The following is a 24,629-nucleotide window of genomic DNA, read 5'->3' on the forward strand; positions in this document are numbered from 1 at the left end:
AGAAAATGAAGAATATCTATAAATAAATAAGAACTCGAACTAGACAATAGGATGAGTTAACTACTTTTAAATCTCGACTAACAATTTATAATTTGAAAAAGAAAGGTTATCGGGTATGTAGTCAAACTCGAACAAATTTTAGCTCTTTATTGCTTCAGCCAAGCTTTCGGACAATAACTTGTCCTTCTTCAGGGCTACTGAAAATTATATAAAGTTGTAAAAAACACACAGAAATTACATCAATGTGAGCCTTAAATGTTAAAATTATTTCAATGTCCATATACAATATGTAACTTGCAAGGAAACAACTATATTTTTCTCAGTCTCAACAACATAATACAACAACCAGTCAAATCTTGAAAGACATATGAACGAATAATGTCAAAGGTTAAAAACATAGAAAAAACACAAACACAAGAGACACAGAGAGGAATAACAACAGAGGACGAGTGACGTCATAAAATGAGGAATCATAAGGCGTTTTATAGTGAGGGAATCATCTGTAATGCATAATCATCTAATTTGACTCAATTGATCAATTGAACGATGTTACAATAAATGGAATTGATACCATTAAAATCTGAATAGATATTTGAATTTGTTTTATGGCTCATTATTTCAACCGCCCCCAAAAACTCTCGTTTATATTTATTTCGCGCACCTAGCCTCTGAGAACTTCATAGTATGTCCGGTTTCATATAAATGTTTTGATAATCCGGTGGTTTGACTCCCTTTTGTACAATCTCTAACATGTTTTTTTCTTCTAGTATTTAAATTTCGGCCAGTTTGGCCTATATAATATGGTCTATTACATTCCATGCAATCTATGGAGTAAATTATTCTAGACTTGTTGGATGTTTTTTTTTTGTCCTTCATTTTTGAAAATACATATTTACCCAAAGTGCAAGGCATGCACAAAACACCAACATCCAACAAGTATGGAATAATTTACTCAATAGATTGCATGGAATGTAATAGACTATATATAGGCCAAACTGGCAGAAATTTAAATACTAGAATAAAAGAACATGTTAGAGATTGTACAAAAAGGAGACAAACCACCGGATTATCAAAACATATATATGAAACCGGACATACTATGAAGTTCAGAGGCTAGGTGCTTAAGATCTGAGCGAAATAAATAAAACGAGAGTTTTTGGAGGCGGTTGAAATCATGAGCCATGAAACAAATTTAAATATCTATTCAGATTTTAATGGTATTAATTCCATTTATTTTAACATCGTTCAATTGATTAATATGAGTCAAATTAGATGATAATGCATTACAGATGATTCCCTCACTATAAAACGCCTTATGATTCCCCATTTTGTGACGTCACTCGTCCTCTGTTGTCATTCCTCTCTGTATCTCTTGTCTTTGTGTTTTTTCTATGTTTTTAACCTTTGATATTATTCGTTCATATGTCTTCTCAGATTTGACTGGTTGTTTGATTCTGTTGTTGAGATTGAGAAAAATATAGTTGTTTCCTTGCAAGTTACATGTTATATATGGACATTGAAATAATTTTAACATTTAAGACTCACATTGATGTAAGTTCTGCTGCATTGATTTCTGTGTGTTTTTCACAACTTTATGTAATTTTCAGTAGCCCTGAAGAAGGACAAGTTATTGTCCGAAAGCTTGGCTGAAGCAATAAAGAGCTAAAATTTGTTCAAGTTTGACTACATACCCGATAACCTTTCTTTTTCAAAAAACAAAAAAAAAATAGGATGAGTTTTTTGTGAGTGATTTTATTGAATGAAACTGATGAAAATGAAAGTTATTCAAATTCGTCAGATTCTGAGCTTGACATATAATATAATAGTTGGATAATATTTAATTAACCACTTTAATTCAACCAATTGTAAAATCGAAATGAATCATGTGCATATAATTCACATATTTCTATATCTGAATATTCTTGAAAAATCATTTTGATTTATGGGATTAGAAATTATTAGTCTCTTCAACCTATGGCTTTCTATATAAACATGAATGGTACTCCATTATCCAATTACAAATGGAATTTGTGAACAAATGCATACGAAAAAGCATATACAGGGTGTTTCCTAAACATGCGGCAAAAATTCAGAGGGTTGTTCCTTGGACTATTCTAAGAATATTTTGTCCTTTGATGATTTTTGAAAAACCTATTTGTTTCGAAGATATAGGGGAAACAAAATTTCAGATAATAACATTTTATTATGAAAAATTACATGAAAATTCAACTCAACCTACAAAAACTGTTGAAAATGACCACCTCTTGCCAGCATCCAATCTTCTCCACATTGACTGCCGAACCCTTTCAAAAACACCAGGATCATTTCTTATTAAGTTACACCCAGCAATGATCCGATTTCGCAAGTCTTCCACATTTTCTACTGGAGTGGTATAAACTAATGATTTTAGATGGCCCCATAGGAAATAATCTAAGGGTTTTTAGTAATTGGAATGTTGTTAAACAAATTTAAAAATAAATTGTACCTACTTAGTAAACACAGTGCGGTACGCATTTTTATTTGAACTATTATTAATTTTAAAAATATGAAAAATGTTGTATCTTCGAAACAAAGAGGTTTTTCAAAAATCATCCAAGGACAAAACATGCTTAAAATAGTCCAAGGAACAACCCCCTGAATTATTGCCGCATGTTTAGGAAACACCCTGTATAGGAGCAGGTAAGACATCATTTTCACTGAATCATATGTCAAATTATTTCAAATTGGGAAAAGAAGATCAAATTCATTATTATTTCTCATAAATCAACAGTTCCTATATTTAGTAGTGCATTTTATTCTATTGGTGTACTGATACGTGTATCTCCTATGAGGTCAATTACTAAAACAAATTTGACTACATACCTTCAAGATCAGAAAAATGATCATGTGGACCCCCAACAATATGTATTTATGGGGAGAAGCGAAAAGAGCAAAAATTTTAGATATGTAGAGGCAGAACGCGAAGTGACCCTTCTAGTTAGTCTCCATCTAGGGAAAGGTTTTTTTTGGGCATCAAAAAAAACTTACTGATTAACCCTAGAAAATATAAAATATAAAAATTCAAAATTCAATTAAAAAAAAGATATTTTTAACGATGAAAAACCTTTTATACCAAAATTTCCTGTCTGAATCCCAAGTGTCAATATTTTAATACATAGAATTCGCTTTTTATTCACGACAAAAATTTATATCTGGCAAAAATTTTTTTAGCAATTTTTCTTTCAGTGTTGTATTGAATTAAATTGAATTTGAATCAATGACTCATTTCATGATCCACTTCTATTGCACATTCCGAAAGAAATATTTTTTTAAGAACAGATTCCAGTTAATAAAAATTTCCAAAAAAATTATGAATTTATTGTAATCTCTTTGGAAAAGTTGATATATTGAATTATTTTCGCTTACCAAATATATTTTTTTAGGTGATAGTTCATTTCATTGAGAATATTAAAATATTATTAATTATTAATATTAAAATGGAAAGCGTACCTGAAGCACAAAAAACAAAAAAATCAAAAAACAGAAATTCACCAATAAAAGTAAGTAGACTGTATTCAATCTATAGAATGAATATTTATAGAATTGCATGACATTAATTGACATTTAATTGGGAAGTATTTATTTTGTAAGTTTCATATTACTTAGTTGAGAGACTTTGAATGTGTGCAGGTTTCTTTAGTATTTAAGTAGTTTATGAATTCCATTTTATTTTTGTTATTTTTAGTTTATGAGTGGAAACCACTGGTCTATTGTTTTGTAAATAATAAAATATTGATAATAATTATTTATCATATATTCAATATATCAAATATATGTATTGTATACTTCGGGCGTTTGAGTTGGATAATAGAAGCCTTGAATTATCGAGAAGAAAATATAGAACAATTTAATTTCTTTAATCGCGTTAGTCTTATTCATTCGAAATATTTTATGACGAAATCTCATAAAACAATAAGGGCTCTGTATTTGATTTGTTTTCAATATAAAATTGTGAACAGTTGATTCAGGACGCCAGTATTAGTTGCATAAAATAGTGGAAAAAGACAGACAGTTCGTTAACAGATGATTAACTCTGCAGATAAAACAAATGCTGCGGTAATTATTATTTTCGATAATCACATTTTGAAATATATCTGTTTTCAATATTATTTTTTCTGTCTTAACTTTAATGAAGTAGGTACATCTTTAAGTTATGACCAATTATATGCTTCCTGTATTATCATGGCATGAAATCTAAAGGTTATTATTTCCGAATTGACAAATTACCGCCTCAGCAAATTTCAGTAGCGTAACATGAATAAGGTGCAAAATCGTTGAAGTATACAGATAACCTGTTTAATTCAGTATTTTTAATTACTCAAATAAATTTGTTCATTATGATATCAATTGATATCTGAAATTAGTTATAGCGTGATTGTATAACGCTTTTGTTTTCAGTATGAGAAATTTTATAATGAGAATGAAAATTAATTTGATTCTGTATATCCAATGATTGTTCTACATAAATTTAATCTTATTCCATATTAGCACAATATTTTCTTATTTCGAATGATATTCCTGTTTGCCCTGATATATGTATATGTAGAACAAATAAAGTTTTTATAAGTGTATTTTTTTTTAGTTTTTTCGAGTTATCTGGAATGTCAGATTGAATTTTATGTTTTGTTTGAGAATTGTGAAGAGAAAAATCGAATTGAAAGCTTAAAATGTAGTTCTCTCTATTTTTGCCGCTTTGTTATTGTATCATTATTGTTGATAAAACCCTCTATTTTGCAGATAAATGAAATTGAGTCTTGATGCAATTCAAATAGAACTTATTATTGTGTATAGGTACATACGGCAAGTATATATAATAATGACTATTTTTTCGCATGTTAAAATCTGACATTTTGGTGATTTCAACTAATAGCAATGCATTATTCCAGCCAATCATTAGGTATTATACTGATAATACTACCTCCTCATCGATAATAACTTGTTGTTGAAACATAAACATTTTACTTTGAGTTTTTCATTATTGACAGTGCATTATTGAGAAATGAACACCGATTCAGTGCCATCACACAATAAAATATTGAACATTCAAATTGTTGAAGAAAATAATCCTCTCAAATACAACTCCTTCTTCAAATTTTATCAGATAATTTTTTTTTCTTCACTCAAACTTGTTTATTCGAGGCAATTTCAAACAAATCGGTAATAGATAAAATCACTCGTCCTAACGGACCTTTGATAATCATTCATAAAGATCATTTCAGACAAAAATAAATTAACATACGCACTAATATAAATTTTTCAAATACAAGAAATAATTTTCATGATAATTATGAAATTTCAAATATTCAAAATTAGAATTTTAGATTTGAACTTCAAGAAATTTTCGAGATCAATAGATGAAACAATCTTCATTGAATGTTTAAACCGACTCAAATAGACAATTATCAAATATTCCAAGGAATGTTCAAACCATTGTAAAGTAATGATATTTAGTACCAAGAATTCACATGGAGGAGTCATGGCTTGACGAAACAATGATCGAGAAATAATTTTTGAACTGATAAAAAATTTCCTGATCTGTATTCTAACATAGAATGATAACAATTTGCATTCGATTTAATTCATGGAATATCTCAATAAGGCACGTGGCAAATGTTTCCATATTGATTCATACGCTTAAAATTTGTTAAAATCCATCGTCTAAGCTAGATATGAAATTAAGATATATACCTATAGGTACATATGGCGTTGTTCGAGTAAGACGCAATCTCATCGCTCTCTATAAATATATATTAATTAATAGTGTTCGAAAGTTATCTCGCTTTTAAAAGGTGAGGATTGAAGTTCCAATATCAGGAAGGTATTATCTGTGAAAAATGGGACCTAAACCAACCGGTGACATCAAAAATATTGTGAAGGATGCGATTCGGGAATTATTTTCCGACGAGGAATTCATGAATCGTGTTTTAAACAAGATCAACGATAAGTTGATCGAATTGGAAGTAGCTGTGAACCATAACATGGAAATTACAAAAAAACTAGAAGGTCAGATTGACAACCTATAGCAGACAGAAAAGAATAACAACATTTTTGTTTATAATTTTCCTGAAAGGGACAATGAAAACATAAGGCAATCCTTCTCGGAGTTCTGTCAAAACAAACTGAATGTTAAAATTAATAATGAAAATATTGTGAAGTGCTTCAGAATGGGCAATGCTAAAAAGGGACCACGTCCAATAATCATAAAATTTGAACAACATTTTTTCAAAAGAAATATTTTCAGAAGTGTTGGAAAACTGAAGGGAACGGGAATAGGAATTATGGAAGATTTGGAACAGACTTTCACTTTACAAGAAGGCTCAGGAGAAACTGGATAGGAAGAATGTCTTCACAAGATATGGAAGTATTCTCGGAAGAAAGGATGGAAAAATTCGTAGGATAATTGATGGTGATGATTTGAATACTCTGTAGGATATGTTCATTCTTTTTTTTTCCATTTATAGTCAATTAAGGGATTATGTATGTATACCTGTTTCAGTTTCCATTTGCTTTAGGCTATTTGTTTATAATGTTTTTTGGAGTGGAGATGACATGACATCAGTTTGGGTGATAAAGGAGATTGTTTGCTTTTTTTTTGTTTAAGTTGAATTTCTTAGAATTTAGTGATGGGGTGGAAGAGGCTGACTGCTTGAAGGTTCAGATTGTGGATGGGGTGGGGCAGGCTCAGAAGTTTTTCAAAGGTGATAATAAACTCAATATTATACACTTCAATATAAGAAGCATACAGAAGAATTTTGAAGAATTAATATTATACTTGAATGAAATGGGAGTTGATAGTGTCGATATTATCATTTGATCCGAGACATTTAAAGTGGAAAATTTAGAAAGATATGTGATTGGAGGTTTTGATGTTTTTCATAATTTTTCTTCTTTTAACAAAAATGACGGTGTCATAATGTATATTAGGAAAAAATTAAATGCAGTAGTAAAAGTCATTGAATTATCTGAGACAAATACACTTGTCTCTTTAGAAATCGGAGATTTCTCCATCGGAATCACTGGAATTTACAGACCACCGTCTACAAATTTGAATAGTTTTTTGACGGATCTGGAAGACAAAGGGTTTTTATATGAAAAAACAGATTGAGATGATAATTGGGGATGTCAATATAAATATATTAGATGGAACAGATTATAATGTTAACAGATACTTGACAATAATGATGCAAAATGGTTTCATATCTTGTATTAATCAGGCAACTAGAGTTACCCAATATTCATCAACGGCAATCGATCACATGTTCCTGAAAATGAAACAATTAGACCTAAGAAAAAATGATATAATGCCTTTAGTAATTAGAACGGACTTCACGGATCACTATCCAATTGGTTTATCATTATCAAACTTTACTAAAAACAAAGTAGAACGCGATAACTATCAACAAAGAAATGAAATAAATTACTCATACTTAAAACGTGAACTTGATAACGAGTTGTGGGAGGATGTTTTATCTAGTAATGATGTAGATTTAGCTTACAAAAAATTCAAACACAAATTATAGAACTAATAAAAAAACATACAAATGTAGTTAAATTAAATAGTAAGGAAAGAAGACGTAAACCATGGGTTACTCAGGGAATAATAAATTCAATTAACCGGAGAGATCGCATGAAAATACTGTTGGGTAAAAAACATAGCGTAGAGGATGTAATACAGTACAAAAAGTATCGAAATGAGCTGAACAAATTATTAAAAATAACTAAAATTAACTATTATGAACAAAAACTTGAAGAAACTAAAAATGATTATAAGAAAACTTGGAAACTGATGAACGAAGTAACGAATAAACGGAAAAATATTCAAAAACATTATAAAATAAAACATAACGGTAGTTTCATAACAGATGAAAAAATCATCAGTGATATTTTCAACAACTTCTTTTTTAATGCAGGATTAAGAGTGCAGGATCGGATAAACAAAGAGCGGATTTGTCCCGGAAATAGAGTGAACAAACATAATAATTCAATATTTCTTTTTCCGGTAAATCGTAATGAGCTCATTGAACATATCAAAAATCTTAAAAATAATTCAGCGCCCGGAATGGACAAAATATCGACAAATTTAATAAAAAATATACACGCTCATTTACTGAAACCACTGTGTCACATAATTAATTTATCTTTTACATCATTTAAATTGCCACTGGATTGGAAAATATCCGTTGTGACGCCGGTGTTCAAAACTGATAGCCGTTTGGAACATCTAATTATAGGCCCATTTCTCTCATTAATAATTTTGAAAATTTTTGAAATGTGCTTAAAATGCAGAATAGTGAGTTTTCTTGAGAAACACAATATCCTATACGAAGAACAATATGGGTTCAGAAACGGTAGAAGAACGGAAGATGCGGTGTATGACTTAATAAATAATATTAATAACAACTTGCAAGAAAACAAAAAAAGCTTGGCTGTTTTCCTGGACCTGTCGAAAGCGTTCGACAGTGTGTCGCACGAGATTCTCTTTGAGCGTTTAGAAAAAATTGCTTTTAGAAACGGCCCTCTAGATTTGTTTAAAAACTATCTATCAAATAGAGAACAATTCGTAAAAATCTATGAAACAATTAGTGATCCTCAATCAATTAAGACCGGTGTGCCTCAGGGTACCGTATTAGGGCCATTACTCTTTTTAATATACGTAAATGATATGGGATACCTATTAGACAAGGGAAAAATTATTTGATATGCTGATGATACAACACTGCTATTCTCTGGTGACACATGGACTGACGTATATGACCAGGCAGAGCGTGGAATCAGTAGAGTGAATAGCTGGCTAAAAAACAGCTGTTTGGGCTTGGACTATAAAAAAACCTATTTTATGACTTTTAGTGCCACGTCTGTAGACCAACCGGAGGTAGGAATTATAAAAATGCACACGAATAAATGTAGCACAGACCATTTATGTGATTGTATGGTAATAAATAGAGTGGAAAAAATTAAGTACCTTGGCATAATAGTTGATCAATATTTAAAATGGGAAGGACATATTATATTCTTGAATAAAAAGATCAGAAATATTTTCTACAAATTTTTTCAACTACGCGATATCTTATCTGACACTTTATTGAGAATGCTCTATCATTCATTAATTGAGTCCCACCTGAAATATGGTAATATAATTTGGGGTTGTGCTTATAAAAGCACATTAAGAAAACTGGAAGTGACCCAAAATGCTGTTTTGAAAATTATATTTGAAAAACCCAACAGATTTCCAACCGATGAATTATATAACTGCCTTCAAATATTGAATATTAGAAATCTACATATTCATTCAACTCTTAATTATTTGAATAAGTTCAGTTGCCCTATTAATGACGCAGACAGAAATTACAGCACCAGATCTGCTAGAGAGAAAAACATCAATGTTCCATTTAGGTCCGCAAACATCACTCAAAGATTTGTCACCTACTATGGACCAACACTTTTTAATAAATTGCCTCCTGACTTGAAGAACGATTTTAATAATATAAGAAGGTTTAAATCTAAAACAAAACAATTCTTATTATCGAATCCGAACTATTTTAATTCCTTATTTTGAAAAAAAAAAAAAGTTTAATTATGTGTCTGCTTCTTTCCTGCCTCTTCCGTCTATATCACTCTAGCGCCATACATAAATGGAGGAGGAGATCTGCACACAAGGTTGTACCTTAGGCAGATTTCTCCTCTGAAATTCCATCTTTCAAATATGGTTTTTGTGTATATATTATAGTTTTTAAATTTTTGGAATTTAACTGTCTAAGAATTGTAGAGCATTGAAATAAATGAAAAATGATAAATGAACATAAATTTGAGCTCAACATTCATATAATCTGGACTGGCATCAAATATTAAATTTTTTTTTTTTCAGAGAAAACTGGACGTTCTAGAGGACCTAGATGAGTACAAAGTGAAGTATAATAAGCATCATGTAATTGTTTTATTTGAATCATTAAACTTTGTTGGTATAATATATTTCATTTTGAACATGTAACTGCTTACCTCCTCGATAATTCTATGAAGGAAGAAGCAGTAGGTAAACCTTTTTGTCTTATTTCCAGAAATGAATTGTTTTTCGACTGTTGAATCATTACCGGTTGACATTCGAAATTGAACTTTGCAGTAGAGCTCGGTTTTTTTTTTGAACAAAATATTAGTGGAATTTAATTTTCCAGTCATAATTCATATTCTTCTTGATCGTCGAAATCATTCATTCTAATTAAATGTTCATTTCTCCCAGGTTATCTTTGGAAAATATGCTACAAAAATGACTGCTGAGCAATTTTTCCGATTTTTCGCACAGTGTCAAAGCCCATGTAAAAAGACCAAAGCATTCAGATTTCTGATGAGGACTTTCTTCAATGATGAGACATTAGCAAGCAGGTCATTGAGTGGTGCGGCCAGCAACGCATATCGTACACTACCTCCGAAACCACCGTAAGTAAAAATTTTCCACTCATATATTAATTTATTTATTTATTTCCATTTCCTCTTTCAACTGCTAATGTGAACTTAAATAAACAGAACAAAGTAACATATGAGATGCGGAAGTTGGCACATAACACATCATTATAACAAAGGGTGTCACGAAACACAATAACAAATAATTCAGGAAGCAATTGAAACTAAGTAGGTTTTTATTTTTTCATTTGAAGATCTGAGGCTTTTTCTGTCAATATGTTGTACCTTTTTGTGGCTTGGTGGTTTATGCCCAGTTGAGATCTGTTGAGCCGGTTGCATTTCTTGTTTTATACATATGGTTTTCATTGTTCAACGTGTTTTTTGTATCACTATCAACAGACTTACAAGTTTATTATTATCCATCATTTTCATTATTTCATTCATTCTTTCATTATTTCTTCTTACAAATCACCGATTTTTATACAGGTTCCATATATTCTCCTCAAACAATAAGCTGCATTGCAGAAAGTAAATATTTTCAATTTGCGAATGAAAAAAACCTTTTTTTGTTAACTTTTCGTTTTTGGCAGAAGAATTGACGATATGTATAAAGTACTAAGCAATGTTGTTTTTTTGAAATATTCGTGAGGAAAGCCTACCAAAGATCATTACAAATAATAAAACTATAATCTCTCCACAAAAACTCAGAGATTAATGAAATTTAATTTATTAAATTTTGTGGATCTGCTAATTTCATAGAAATAAAATGTCGAAGATTTCCTCAAACCAATAGATAAACAATTTCTTTCATGTCGAAATTAAATGATGTAACTAATAAGTTATAGCATCATTCTTTTATTGGAAAAATTATAATTGTTAGAGAAATATTGGAATTGGAGCAAATAAACACTGTATAATATTTGAATAAAATTCAATAGTTTAAGTTACCGACACATAGATTCAATCTTTTAATATTTATATTTTTCTTTTCAGATTAGACATCAAAATAATAACAGATGTTTATTATTTGGCAAAAAAATTTTTGAAATTTGATACACATATGTTTTGTAGATTAGTCACAGGTTTATGTGCGGATTCTGTCAAATTACTGAAAAAGAGGAAAAAGAAGAATGTGAAAAAACAAGATTAGGATTAGAAAGAGTGACTCAGGACATCATTATTAATATTTTATTTATACTATTATTTGTGACTGTAATTTGTGATTGACTGTGATTGACCGCTTGTGTTAATGATATTTCGTATATATATTTACTCAAAAAATAAAATTTAGAGCAGCTTTTTTTGTTGAAGTGGGAGGGGGGCATCCTCATAAAATAATAACTTAATGTAACTTTATGTAAATTCGAACAGTGTTAACTGTAAACGTCCTGGATACCCTATTCATAACTTATCCGATAGATATCTCTAAAAGCAGGTTGGGTATTTCAATATTTATGAACCATTTTCGGTGTAATAACATTTTGTATGGAGATGCGTCTTTTAAAGATTTTAGAGGACAAATTCAGGTAATTCCTTGCTCATATGTCACAACCAAAAAAATAGATTGCAACTAACAATACGTTATTATACCACTGGATGTTTATTGGGAACCACTGGATCTTTCAGGGTGTCAGCAGAGCAATTGCGTCAAGATTTGTTGTAAATTTTATGCGACAATAAATTTTCCGTAAATTTTCCGTCAAATTTGCTCCCTATATGTGTGTATATTATACTATTGTCAGATTCCCATGAATAATTGGAATCATTCCAAACGGAATGATACTTAGGATTTCGTGGTGAAAACGTGGAAGTGTGATTTTTGGTGGTAAAAATTTAATTCTGAAACTCGTACAGAATGAACCATAAAATTCTGGAGAGTTTATGCTGTGGGTCTTTCAGGCATGTGCGGTCAAATTATTGGAAAAAATCAATTATTAAGATTGAAAAACCTGTCGTGAATTATATTATAGTCAAGATGGCGAACAATGAACATGTCTGTCAGCGATGCTCTGATAATTTCATTGTGAACACCAAGTTCATCAAATGTTTCCTTTGTGAAATGAAGTTACATTTGATGTGTGCTAATATTAAAGACACCTGGTATAAAATTTTCAGTGAAAACACTAATATAATGTGGTTTTGTGATAACTGTAAGTACAGTATATCTATGAAAGGACAAATGGCGATGAAGAAAGAAAATGAGTGCTTGAAACGTGAAAAAAGTCTAATGGATAAATTATTGCAAGAGATGGAATACTCAAATGGCCTACAGAAAAAGATTATAAAATCATTAGAAGACACAATTGCAGAAATAAATGGGAATAACGATATGGAATCTTCCTGTCAATCCTTAGATAAGCAAGGTCAAGTGAAGTGCAATTCAGTATCAAATATCCCGTTTAAAAGTGAAAGTAAACAAACATTGATGAAGAACCAACATACATATGCATCGGCTACTGCGCAAACTGTTAGAATTCCGAATATGTCAAATCTGAGGAATGTAAACAAATCAAAGAGCATTGATACGTTTTCAAAATCCACTGTTGTTACAGCTGTGAATAATGATAATTCAGAAATATTTGATATGCAACAACTTAAAAATTCAAATGTTCCTGTTCAAAGTTGGACCAAAGTACAGCGTAGACGTGATCGTAAATTTGTTATTGGAGAAAACAAAGGAAGCGAAGTTATTCAGGGAGTACCTAAATTTGTATCATTGCATGTTACCAGATTGGCACCGAATACTGAACCTGATGAATTAAAACGATTTCTCATTAATAGATTTCCAGAGGTTATCTGTGAACCACTTGTTTCTAAGCATCCTAATATATATAAATCTATGAAGGTATCAGTTAGTCAGGAAAATCTTAAAAATATATGGAGAAAGGATATATGGCCCAACGGAGCCACTGTTTCCAAGTTTTTTCGGAAGAGAGAAATCCCCGATCAACACAAAGATACCTCAAGAATTCCAGAGTCAATCAAGTGAATCAAGTGAAAATATTTTGAAAATAATGCATTTAAATGTGCAAAGCATTTCGAATAAGTTAAACTCAATGGAAGTGTTGTTATGTGAGAGTTCGCCTGACATTATCAGTGTTGTGGAACATTGGTGTAGTGAGGACAGCATAACATCAATCAATTTGCCAGGTTATAAAGTGGCTGCATATTTTTGTCGCTCTACTGGTATACATGGAGGATCAATGATTTTCATCAAATCAGGTTTACTATTTAAAACTTTGAAAGTTGCTCCTCTTTGCACAGAGATTAACTGTGAAGTTGGTGCTGTGAGGTTCAGCTTTCAAAATAAAGATGTATGTGTTCTGAGTGTATATAGATCACCCCTTGGAAACATGGAAACGTTTATTACTCAATTATCTTCTATACTAATTCGAGCTTTTGATAAGTCTGAATGTGTCTTTATTTGTGGCGATTTTAATGTCGATTATCTTGGTCCGAATTGCTATAACAAAAGTATTCTTGACGATCTTATGACTTCATTCGGATTGAAGTTGACATTTGCTGAGCCAACTAGAGTTTATACATACAGTAGAGGGAACACTTCCTCTTCTTTAATTGATTATATCCTTACGAATGTGAATCCTGATCACTGTAACACTTATATATTTGAGCCGCATATCAGCGATCATAGGGCAATTTCTTTACATTATAAAATACCCAGTGTAAAAAGTGAGGTCTATAAGCAGGTTCAATCTAAGATTTTAAGAAATTTTTCTATTTCAAATATGAATTCACTTCGTAACTCTATTGCTAATAATAAATGTTTCAGTGAAATCTATAATACCTCTGATGTAAACAAAAGCTTTTATCATTTTTATAATATTCTGAGCTCTTCTGTTGAAGAGTTTTGTCCTTCAAAGCGTATCTATTTCAAAAATGATGATGTGAAATGGATAACGCCTGAAATCAAACATTCAAAAAACGAATTAAAAAACCTGCACTGGTTAGCTACAAACGCTCATTCTAACAATCTCTTTGAATTGTATAAAGTTGAAAAAAAGAAATACACATCCATGCTGAAGGATTCAAAACTTAGGTATCATGAGAATTTATTGAGAGAGTCAACAAATGTAAATAAGACCGTATGGAACATTGTTAATAAAACCACTGGTAAAAAGGCCAATTTAAAGACATCCCTCACATTGAGCGTGAACGGTTCGAATTGTGATGATCCTGAAGAGATAACATCTCTTTTCGGTCATTTCTTTTCGACTTGCGCTGTGAAGAGCCTTGAAAATCATTACGGATTTAATATATCACAAACGTGCACGACATCAAGATTGAGTGAAAGTTCTTTTTATTTCTTCCCAGTGTCAAAGGAAGAGGTATTAAATATCATAATTTCAATGAAAGATCGTAAAAGTAGTAATACTGAGCATATACCGATGAAATTATTGAAGATGATAGCGGAACCTATCTCCCCACTTGGCTCACATTGTGAACCTTTCAGTTACTAGTGGAGTGTTTCCTTCTTCACTTAAATTGTCCACGGTGATTCCTATTTTCAAAAAGAATGATCCTGCGGATATTAATAACTATAGACCTATTTCTCTACTTAATGTCTTCTCCAAGGTGATTGAAAGACTAGTGTATAATCGAGTTGTAAACTTCCTTGATAAACACAAGCTATTGAAAAACAGTCAACATGGTTTTCGCAGGGCACATTCAACACAGACAGCTGCACTTTCATTTGTCGATTATGTTTATCGCTGTTTAGATGATGGTTTATGTGTTGCCGGCCTTTTCTTCGACCTCTCACGCGCCTTTGATTGCCTCAACATTGAATTTGTGGCGAATAAACTATATAATTTAGGCTTCAGGGGTGTTTTCTTGGAATGGATACACTCGTTCCTAACTGACAGAGCTATGACTGTTAAAATCGGTGATTGCTGTTCTGAATTGTTCAACATATTTTTGGGTGTTCCGCAGGGATCAATACTGGGACCGCTCATCTTCATTCTATTCATCAATGATCTGCCTGATCATGTAATAGCAGATTTGATCGCTATGTTTGCCGATGACACCTCCTTTGCTATATCGGCTCGAAACCAAGATGAGTTATTGAGAAAGTGTGCCTTCTTGATGCAAAGTTTCAATGACTGGTGTCGTCAGAATGCCCTAATTGTTAATCTTGACAAAACTGAGTGGATATTTTTCAAGTTGAGATCTCAGAATTCTTCATCAACTTTGATATATAATGAAATTATTTTCACTTCAAAGCCATTTGTGAAATTTTTAGGAATTTATGTTGATGAACTGCTAAGTTGGAATACTCAAATCGAACACTTGAGTAAAAAACTAAATAAGGCGTACTATGCGATCAGTAGAGTTAAAGACACGCTTCCCATTCAATCTGTTCTAAATATCTACTATGGCTTGTTTCACTCACATTTGAATTACAACATATTATTGTGGGGTAATTCGGTGAGTGTACTCAGAATTTTAATTGCCCAAAAGCGGGTACTCAGAGCGATATTTCGGGTGAACGTGCCTGATTCTTGTAGACCTTATTTTGTAAATTATGAAATTATGACAGTTCCTTGCATCTACATATATAAATGTCTTCTTTATGTGAAGGAAAACTTCAGCAACTTCATGAAGTTATCTGATGGTACAAAATATAACACCAGGAAACAATGTATTCTCTCTATTCCTCGGCATAGAACTTCTAAATATGAGAGTTCCCCATATTATCAGGGGATTAAACTTTATAATCATCTACCAATAGAGATTCGAATGCTTGAGTATTCTGCCTTTAAAAAGCACATAAAAAAGCTATTATATACCAAAGCTTATTATAGTATTAAAGAATATATTGATGATAATTTGTAAAACTGATAGCTAAGATAATATTTTTTTATTTTTTATTTTAGTAGAATGTATTTCTCTGTTTACTGTATTTTGACTTGTCCCATACATAATTGTTATATGTCTGAAGGGAATGAATAAAGATTATTATTATCCGACTTTTGCCTATACGCGTAGGATTTCTCCTCGCCGTCGGCTTCTCACTCCTCGCTAAGAGGAACATTCACTCAATCCCAGATATTTGAAATATCAGAAGGGTAGAGCTCGGTCGTGTCCGGTCCTTGTGGTCCCCCTGGAACTTCTGATCCTCTTACACGCGATCCTTGGACCTGTCCTTCGCTTCCTAGGAATTTTCTCACCGTCCTTGCAGTACCTAAAAGAACAGCTTTTTGCATTACATTACATATATACTCACTAAGCCCTAGTTGCTTGATATTTCTCTTGAGATTTTTGGGTACTATTCCTGTTGTTGAGATGATAATTGGAATAGTTCTCGTTGATATAATTCCCCACTGGCGCTTTATCTGAAATTCGAGGTCCCTATATTTTGAAATTTTTTCGACCTCTTTTTGACGCATGTTGTTGTTATTAGGTATTGCTACGTCGATGAGTATAGCTGCCTTTTGATGTTTATCAACTAGCAATATATCTGGCCTGTTGTGAGGGACTGTTTTATCAGTCAAAACTGTACGATCCCAGTACAGTTTATAGCGTTCGTTTTCCAGGATGGTCTCCGGTCGGTACTTGTAGTATGGCACTTTTTCAGATTGAATTAGTGTTAATTTAGTTGCCATTTCTTGGTGTAATATCTTCCCCACTGCATCGTGTCTCTCTTTATATTCATTTCCTGCAAACATCTGACATCCACCCGTGATATGTTGTATTGTCTCATTTGTTGGACACCCATATCGGCATCGATCGTCGGTAATAGTTCGATCCTTTATGATATGTCTGCAGTAATTTCTAGTTGAGATCACTTGATCTTGGATGGCTAAGAGAAAACCTTCTGTTTCTGGGTACATTGCACCTGATGTGAGCCAATAGTTCGACGCTTCAATGTCGACATGATCCTGGTTCACCTCGTTGAAATGTCTTCCATGCAGGGGCTTCTCTCTCCATCTATCTAGTTTTTCTTGGTTTGTCTGGTGGTTGTATGAAAATTGCTCCTTGTGAAGTTGTAAAGGTGTTGATTCGTCTGCTTCACACAGTATTTTGTAGAACTCTGATGTACTTGCTTGATCTCTGAAGTATTCCCGTAGGCTTTCTATCTGCCCACCAGCAAGTTCCATGATGTCCGTAAGACCCCTGCCTCCTTTATTTCTCGGCAGTGTAGTCCTCTCAATGCTGCTTTTCGGATGGTGCTTGTTTGCTTTTGTCATCAACGTTCTCATTTTACGTTGCAAGTTTTCGATGTCTGTTTTGCTCCATGGAACTATACCGAATGAGTATGTTAGAATTGAACATGCATATGTGTTGATGGCTCTCGTCATGTTCCTGCTGTTGAGGTTTGTTTTTAAGATTTTTTTGGTTCTCCTAATGAACTCAGTCGTTAAGTCTTGCTTCATTCTTTGGTGGTTGATTCGTCTATTCTGTTTCATTCCAAGATATTTATAAAGATCGTCCGACTTCATTGCTTCTATTTGCTGTCCATTTGCGAGAGTGATCGGTTCATCTTGTATTCTTCCTCTCACTACGCTGAGAGTACGACATTTGTCCAATCCGAATTCCATACCTACATCTTTCGAAAAATGTTCCACTAGTTTGACCATAATTTCTAGGTGGTTCTTATTGCCTGTTATCAGTTTCAAATCATCCATGTACAGCAAATGATTGAGGGTGGTAGTACTATTATTTCCTTTAATGTTGAAACCCTTTTCAGTAGCGTTTAGCTGTTTAGAGAGTGGGTTCAGCGCCAAGCAGAACCATAAAGGGCTCAAGGAGTCACCTTGGAAAATTCCCTTCTTAATTGGAATCAGTTTGGTTTTTATGTTTGCCGTGGAAAGCTCGATGTTCGTTTTCCAATTGTCCATTGCAAGCTTTAGAAAATTGGTTATAATTGGATCGATCTTGTATATCTCCAAAATTTTCTTCAGCCAGCCATGTGGAAGTGAGTCGAAAGCCTTCTTATAATCAAAATAAGTCATGAAAAGGTTTCTATGTTTCTTGAAGGCTTGATTGCATATGATGGAATCTATTACCAGCTGTTCCTTCGATCCTTGTGCATTCTTGGAACATCCTTTCTGCTGTGTTGTTATTATTTTATTTTTCTCGCAATGTTTGTAGATACGAGATGCTAAACATGATGTGATGATTTTGTATATTGTTGGTAGGCATGTTATAGGTCTATATTTTGATGGATCCATAGTGTTTTGGAAATCCTTCGGTATTAGGTAAGTGATACCTGTTGTTAAAAATGTTGGCATTTCTGTTGGATTATGTATTATGTTATTTATGTATTCGACTAGCCTGCCGTGCAGACACCAAAACTTCTTCAACCAGAAGTTGTGAATTCCATCTGGGCCTGGAGATTTCCAATTGTGAGTGTTCTTCAATATTTCCTGTAGTTCTTCAGACGTTATTACACTATGTGGCATACTTTCTATGGTCTCACAGGATTTCTCCTCTCTTCTTATCCAACGCGCTTTGGAGTTAAAGGAGTTGGTGTTGACAGTTGATCGGTCCAAAAACTCTCCATATCTTCGGCGCTTGGAGGACTCACTAATTTAGTTGACGTTTGTTCATTAAGCATTCTATAAAAGTTCTTTTCGGAGTTTTCAAAAATCATATTTTCATGTTTTCGTTTATAGCTCTCATTGTATCTTCTCAGTCGTTCAGAGTATACACTTAATTTTTGTTTGAGTGTATCTAGAGTTTCTTGAGCACTTTCATTGTTGGCGTCGTAGTTTGCATGTCGCCTATGGCGATCCATAATTGCATCCACTATTTTCTGTAGTTTTCTCGACGGAGAACCTTTTTCAAATTGTGTTAACCTTCCTATATCTTGTCGGAGGCTATATACTTTTGCTTCTAGCCTATTTTGCCAATGTGGTTTGTTATGCTGTTTTTTCTGTGCTGGTTGCTCACTTCTAGGTTTTGGCTTCACACCGAGCACTGCTGATATTGTAGAGGCTGCACAGTAGGTAATAAGATGCAATGACTCTAGGTTTTGGTCATTCGAAAAAAACGGTGGAATTATCTCTTTGTTCATTAAGTGCAGAATATGTGAGAGTTTTTTCGATGACTTCAGTCTAGGAAGAATTGGTCGATTAAGAGGATCAGTACCCTCGAATTCTATGAAATATCTATTCATTGTAACAGATAATTGCTCTGAAAGATCTCTTCGACTTTCTTCTCGGTTTTCCATAGTCGCAGTTTGTATATTCCGCCATTGCTCATCTCTTACTAGTTCCAAATCTCCGCTGTTTTGTTCCTCTGTATTAATTTGTGCATTGATGTTGTGTTGGTTTTCAGCACAATCGTAGTTTTCTTCAATTGTCACTTCGTTGTTAGTGAGGTTCCTATTCTGTAGCCTCAGTTGGACTTCATTTTTTATGGTGTTGAGTCTCTCATCGGGTACAAGTTTATTTCTCAATATGACCCGGTATTGGTCGGCTACTCTTTGTTCAGAAACTTGAAGTTCGGGATAGTTTCTGTGGAATTCTGCAAACAGCTTTTGCCGGTAGCCTATTTTATCCTCTTCCATATTAGTTACTTCATAGTATATGCGCATGATCGTTTCATTTATCGAACTTGTCCATTTCATGCGTCTTCTTGGTAGACCTGCTTGGGTGAGTGCTGGTTGGGGATCCTGCACAGCACCTTCAGCAGTCGGAGAAACTCGTGTTATTCTTCTCCTAGAATGTTGAGATTGTGGAGGCGTAGCATTTTGTTCGACAGACGCCCGTCTCCTTAGCACTCTGTCACCGACGTCCCGCATACTGTCATGTCCAGCGCCGGCTCCAGACACGCCCTGACGAACCTCAGGCAGCGGCTCTATATTTCGATTCCTTAAATTCACCATCATTCATGGGTTCCTCCGTGTCGTGGGGGAGACGGCCTTTGATCGCTTTTTACGATCCGCAGAGCTACGGTGGGAGAATTCTTGAGCTGCTTTCCACACGGCTTCGTCCGTTACCCTGGACAGGGACCCTTCGACAGGTTACAGCTTCCCGGGTCAGGGAGCTCCTGGAATCTGCGGTGGGCAGGAGTCGATTCAACTCTCCTGATAGGTGAATCGCTAGGGATTTCCTACCGCTACCCTTATTATTATTATTATTATTATTAAATTCTGTTTTATCTGATAACACATCTGTTGAATCATCCGATAAGAAAATCCGCGACAAAATCCCAAAATATACGTGGTGTGTGATAAGCACATTGGGAAGGCTGGTTACAAGTTGAAATGCGAAGGAATATGTGGAAGATGGGCGCACCTAATTTGCAACAAAGTAGAAAAGGACGATGTACTGAAGGGAGAATTAGTCAATTTGCTATGTCCCAGGGAGATGAACGTAAAGGATGGAAGTTCATCTGAAGAAGAAATTGTGAAGGAAAAAGGAGAAATATCGCCAACAATACAAAAGCAGAAAATTCAAGGACAGAATTTATCAACTCAAGAAATGTTTTATAAGTTAATGGAGAAGGTAACGGATTTATAGAAAGCTGTTTCTTTCTATAGTTCTGAGTCGAAAATCAACCCCAAAATTTTTAATCTGATCCACCTTCTTCACCTCACAACCAACCAATCGATACTAAAACTAAATATTTGTACAGCTTCTAGAGAATGACATGCATGAACATTTATTTACATTCAGATCTAATTCATTTCGTCTACAATAATCTGAGAACGCATCAATCTCTTTCTGAACTCTCTACACAGTCCCTTAGGTAGGTATCTTATATTTTTGAACATCTTCAAATCATCTGTGTAAAGGAGGAGGTGTAAAAATCTAAAACAGCTCCATATCGTTCGGGGATATTGAAAATAGTATGGGTCCAAATAAGATCCCTGGCGTACCCGATATGTAACGAAAAAATGGGACGACCTGAATCCACTCACACTCACTAGCTGCGTTCGTTTATAAAGATAAATCGCATGGTATACGATAATATTTTAGAACTATATAAGAACCAAAATTGATTAACTTAGTCTGTGTACTTGTAAGTGTTTGTTTTGGAACCGTTGATGGAGTGGGGGCACGATCTAGTTTGTAGTTCGCTTCGGTGTAGGCATGATAATATATTGGTATAGTATATCCAAAGTCACTTGGAGGAAGCCATAATAATTCAATTATACAAAAGTTGTCCAGTTTTCAGAAATTCCTTTGTATTTTAAGAAAATATTGCTAACAATACTCTCAAATAAACCCCGGTATTTAGCAAATCGTCTTGGAAAGAAGAATGTCACGATTTGATTGGCTGAAGATTCCCCGTTTCACTTCGAGAGTGTTTTTGGTTACACTCTTTGGCTGCATATATCATATCTTATTTACTTTCTAAAGATTCGCATAGACGAGTGTGGTCCATAGGGGTATTATTGAGATGCATTTTTACGTAGTTTTAGTTCGTTGTGTGACAGATGTTTTTAATGATTTCGACTATGATGTCAAAAATTCTATGACTTATGTAAAAAAAGATGAATATTTCGCAATCAAATCCATTCCTCCATTTACTTTCAAAGTCAGAATTGATATGACCAGTTCTGAAGAAAATGATTTCGCATGCTAAAGAAAAAATGGTGAAATACGAAAAGGATTAAGGCTCTCTAATTTGCTACGTCAAAATGTCAGCTACGTAGCCAGATCAAAAAATCAATCAAGTATTTTATAGAAAATAGAAATATTTCATCATTTCCTGTCATCAGTCGGGACAGTTTTAAAAATAGGTTACCTAATATCTTTGAATATTTATTCTGATTTTGAATACGAAGAATACGTAGGTATAAAAAGGTGGGTCTCATCAAAACCTATACTTTGAGAGTTATCGAGAAAAAACTTGAACTATGGAAATACCATGACATCCGGTAAACATTATTTTTATTTATTTAATACATTAATTCTACAAATCATCAATACATTGATGTTCCCATAGAATGAATATGTTTTATTTTTAAAAATTAGCACAATGCAATAGTAAAAAAACCCCCATTATGAATGTGTCATTTTACAATATTTAAGTGATCTAATAAATAATTTTAATGAATTATTTTTCTCTACTTCTTCTGGTGAGTTGTTATATTCTATTACAGCCTGGTAGATCGGTGAATTTTTTGCTTTATTTGTTCTTTTATTATCTAAATGGTAATTGTTTATTTGTCTTGTCTGGTAATTATGTACGTCTAATCTTTTTTTGAGTTCTGTGTTGAATTTGAGCAGGCCATGCTCCATCTTGTATATCAGTTCACACTGCTCAACGACCTTTGTGACCTTCATGTTGGGTATCTTTAGTGTGTCATATAACTCAGTTGTTGGAGTATCATATGGTAGATTATATATTGCCTTCAAAGCTCGATTTTGCAATCTTTGTACCCTCTGTAAATTGCTGACTGATGTATTTGACCACACACTAATCAAGTACGCCAGCTCAGAATGAATATTCGAGTAATATAATGTTTTTTTGCTTGCTTACTAAGATAGGGACTAACTGTTCTCAATGCTCCAATAAGGGGTGTAAGTTTACGTGACGTATATTCTATATGTTCGGTCCATTCCAGTTTTGTATCGATATTCAATCCGAGGTAGGTGTGCAATTTTTTTTTATTGATTTTGATTCCATTTATTTTGATGATGACATAGAAACTAAAATCGAAATTTGGATAACTAAATTTGACATTTCATGAAATGTCATATTATTCGATATTGAAAATTTTATTGGTTTATGGATTATCAAGCATCTCAACAAACAAGTGATTACAATTAATGAAATTTCGACTTTTAAGTTTCTTTCTATGTTTTCTGAAAGACATTCAATGAGAAATTGCAGTTTTCCTTAGTTCGAATTTTTCCTCGATAACTTTCAAAGTAAAGGACCCGTCTTTTTATACCTACGTGAAATCAACTGAAAGACTAAAATAGTAATTTACGTAACAAGTCCGGAAAATAGGTTTATTTTGGACGAATAGACGCATACGCTCGTCCTGGAAACCTGTGAGTCCAAAAAAATCATTTTCGGGCGTGTTGCGTACAATATTTTTTCGGCAACCGTGTAGAATAACACTATCGCTGCTGCTTTCCCTATTTTATTACGATTGCGATAAAAAAACATACAAATTGTTGACAACTAATTTCATATGATCTGTTGGCAGTTTTCTCGGTTACTATGGTAATGATCAACTGCATTCATTAAAAATATACCTACCAAGATTTTCATATCCACAATGACACAAACGACGTGATTCTTTTCCGGCCTAGTCCGGAAGTACGTACTTTCCGGACTAGGCCGGGAAATGCTACTTTCTCAGAGAAAAGGCCGGGAAGTGCTCACTTCCCGGACGGTTGCCGAAAAAATATATTTTTCCAAAAACTTTATGATAATCTTATCAACTCATGAACCGTTAAGCTTATACCCAAGTATTGGCATATTGCTGAAATTGTCATGAACTAAGCTATTTGACAATGCAACGTAGCTGCTAATTTGATGTAGAAAATTGGATGTCATTCAAGGATCTCAAGGTCATGCACCTATTCTACCCTGGTTAATCTTATCTTCAGACAGAACATTTCCGCATTCATCTCAAACAGTTTCGTGCTCTTATAATTTTATGCAATGATCAGTTCATCATTGTTGATAATGTTCACTGGTATACTACAGATTGAGAATGAAGAAAAATCGAATTATAACACGATAAAATGACATAGTACCATCTTTGATGTGACAAAAAAAGCTATTCACGTCGCAAATTTTCTGAAAGAATCGACATCTGAGTCCCATACATTCGCAAAAATATTATTTTCAACTCAAGGGTTTGAAAAGTGTCCGCCTATGGTTTATGACTGTTTTGCAATAATCTCTGGCCAAGCGTTTTTATAGACTAGTTCAAGTGACTTTGGATAGAATATAGAAAGTTCCTTAGTCCTGATGTATAGAATGTCATAGCATGGACAAAACGATACAGATTGGATATGTCATCACACCCATTAAAAATAAAAATATAAGATTCCCATGAAATTTTGAACATCCAGTGGAGGACACAATTATAACATCGGTAAGACAATGGAGGGACCCTCGTTGGTGAAATCACGGGATTATTTGACAATGTTTGGTTTGTGTTGTGAGTACTGTCTGATGTTGTTTACTTTTGTTGAATATTCTTGTGATGTTGACTCATTTTTTTTATTTTTTGAATGAATTTCAGCCCTGATGAAGTG

The 24,629-nt window shown here is 33.3% G+C and overlaps 1 protein-coding gene across 3 annotated transcripts in view; it reads left to right on the forward strand.

The window, feature by feature from the left end:
- LOC123671750 overlaps positions 1-11,731 on the forward strand; it is a 37,667-nt gene extending 25,936 nt beyond the window's left edge. The window contains exons 2-5 of one of the 3 annotated variants that reach the window (XM_045605768.1): positions 3,490-3,539; positions 9,905-9,964; positions 10,274-10,470; positions 11,428-11,731. In XM_045605768.1, coding sequence (XP_045461724.1) covers positions 3,490-3,539; positions 9,905-9,964; positions 10,274-10,470; positions 11,428-11,584 — 464 coding nt within the window. In that variant the 3' untranslated portion in view covers positions 11,585-11,731. Of the gene's footprint in view, positions 1-3,422; positions 3,540-9,904; positions 9,965-10,273; positions 10,471-11,427 lie in introns of all 3 variants that reach the window. The other 2 variants (XM_045605770.1, XM_045605769.1) reach the window with 2 other exon arrangements.
- The last annotated feature ends 12,898 nt before the right edge of the window (positions 11,732-24,629 follow it).

Source organism: Harmonia axyridis, chromosome 1, assembly GCF_914767665.1.
Source record: "Harmonia axyridis chromosome 1, icHarAxyr1.1, whole genome shotgun sequence".
Classification (NCBI taxonomy): domain Eukaryota; kingdom Metazoa; phylum Arthropoda; class Insecta; order Coleoptera; family Coccinellidae; genus Harmonia; species Harmonia axyridis.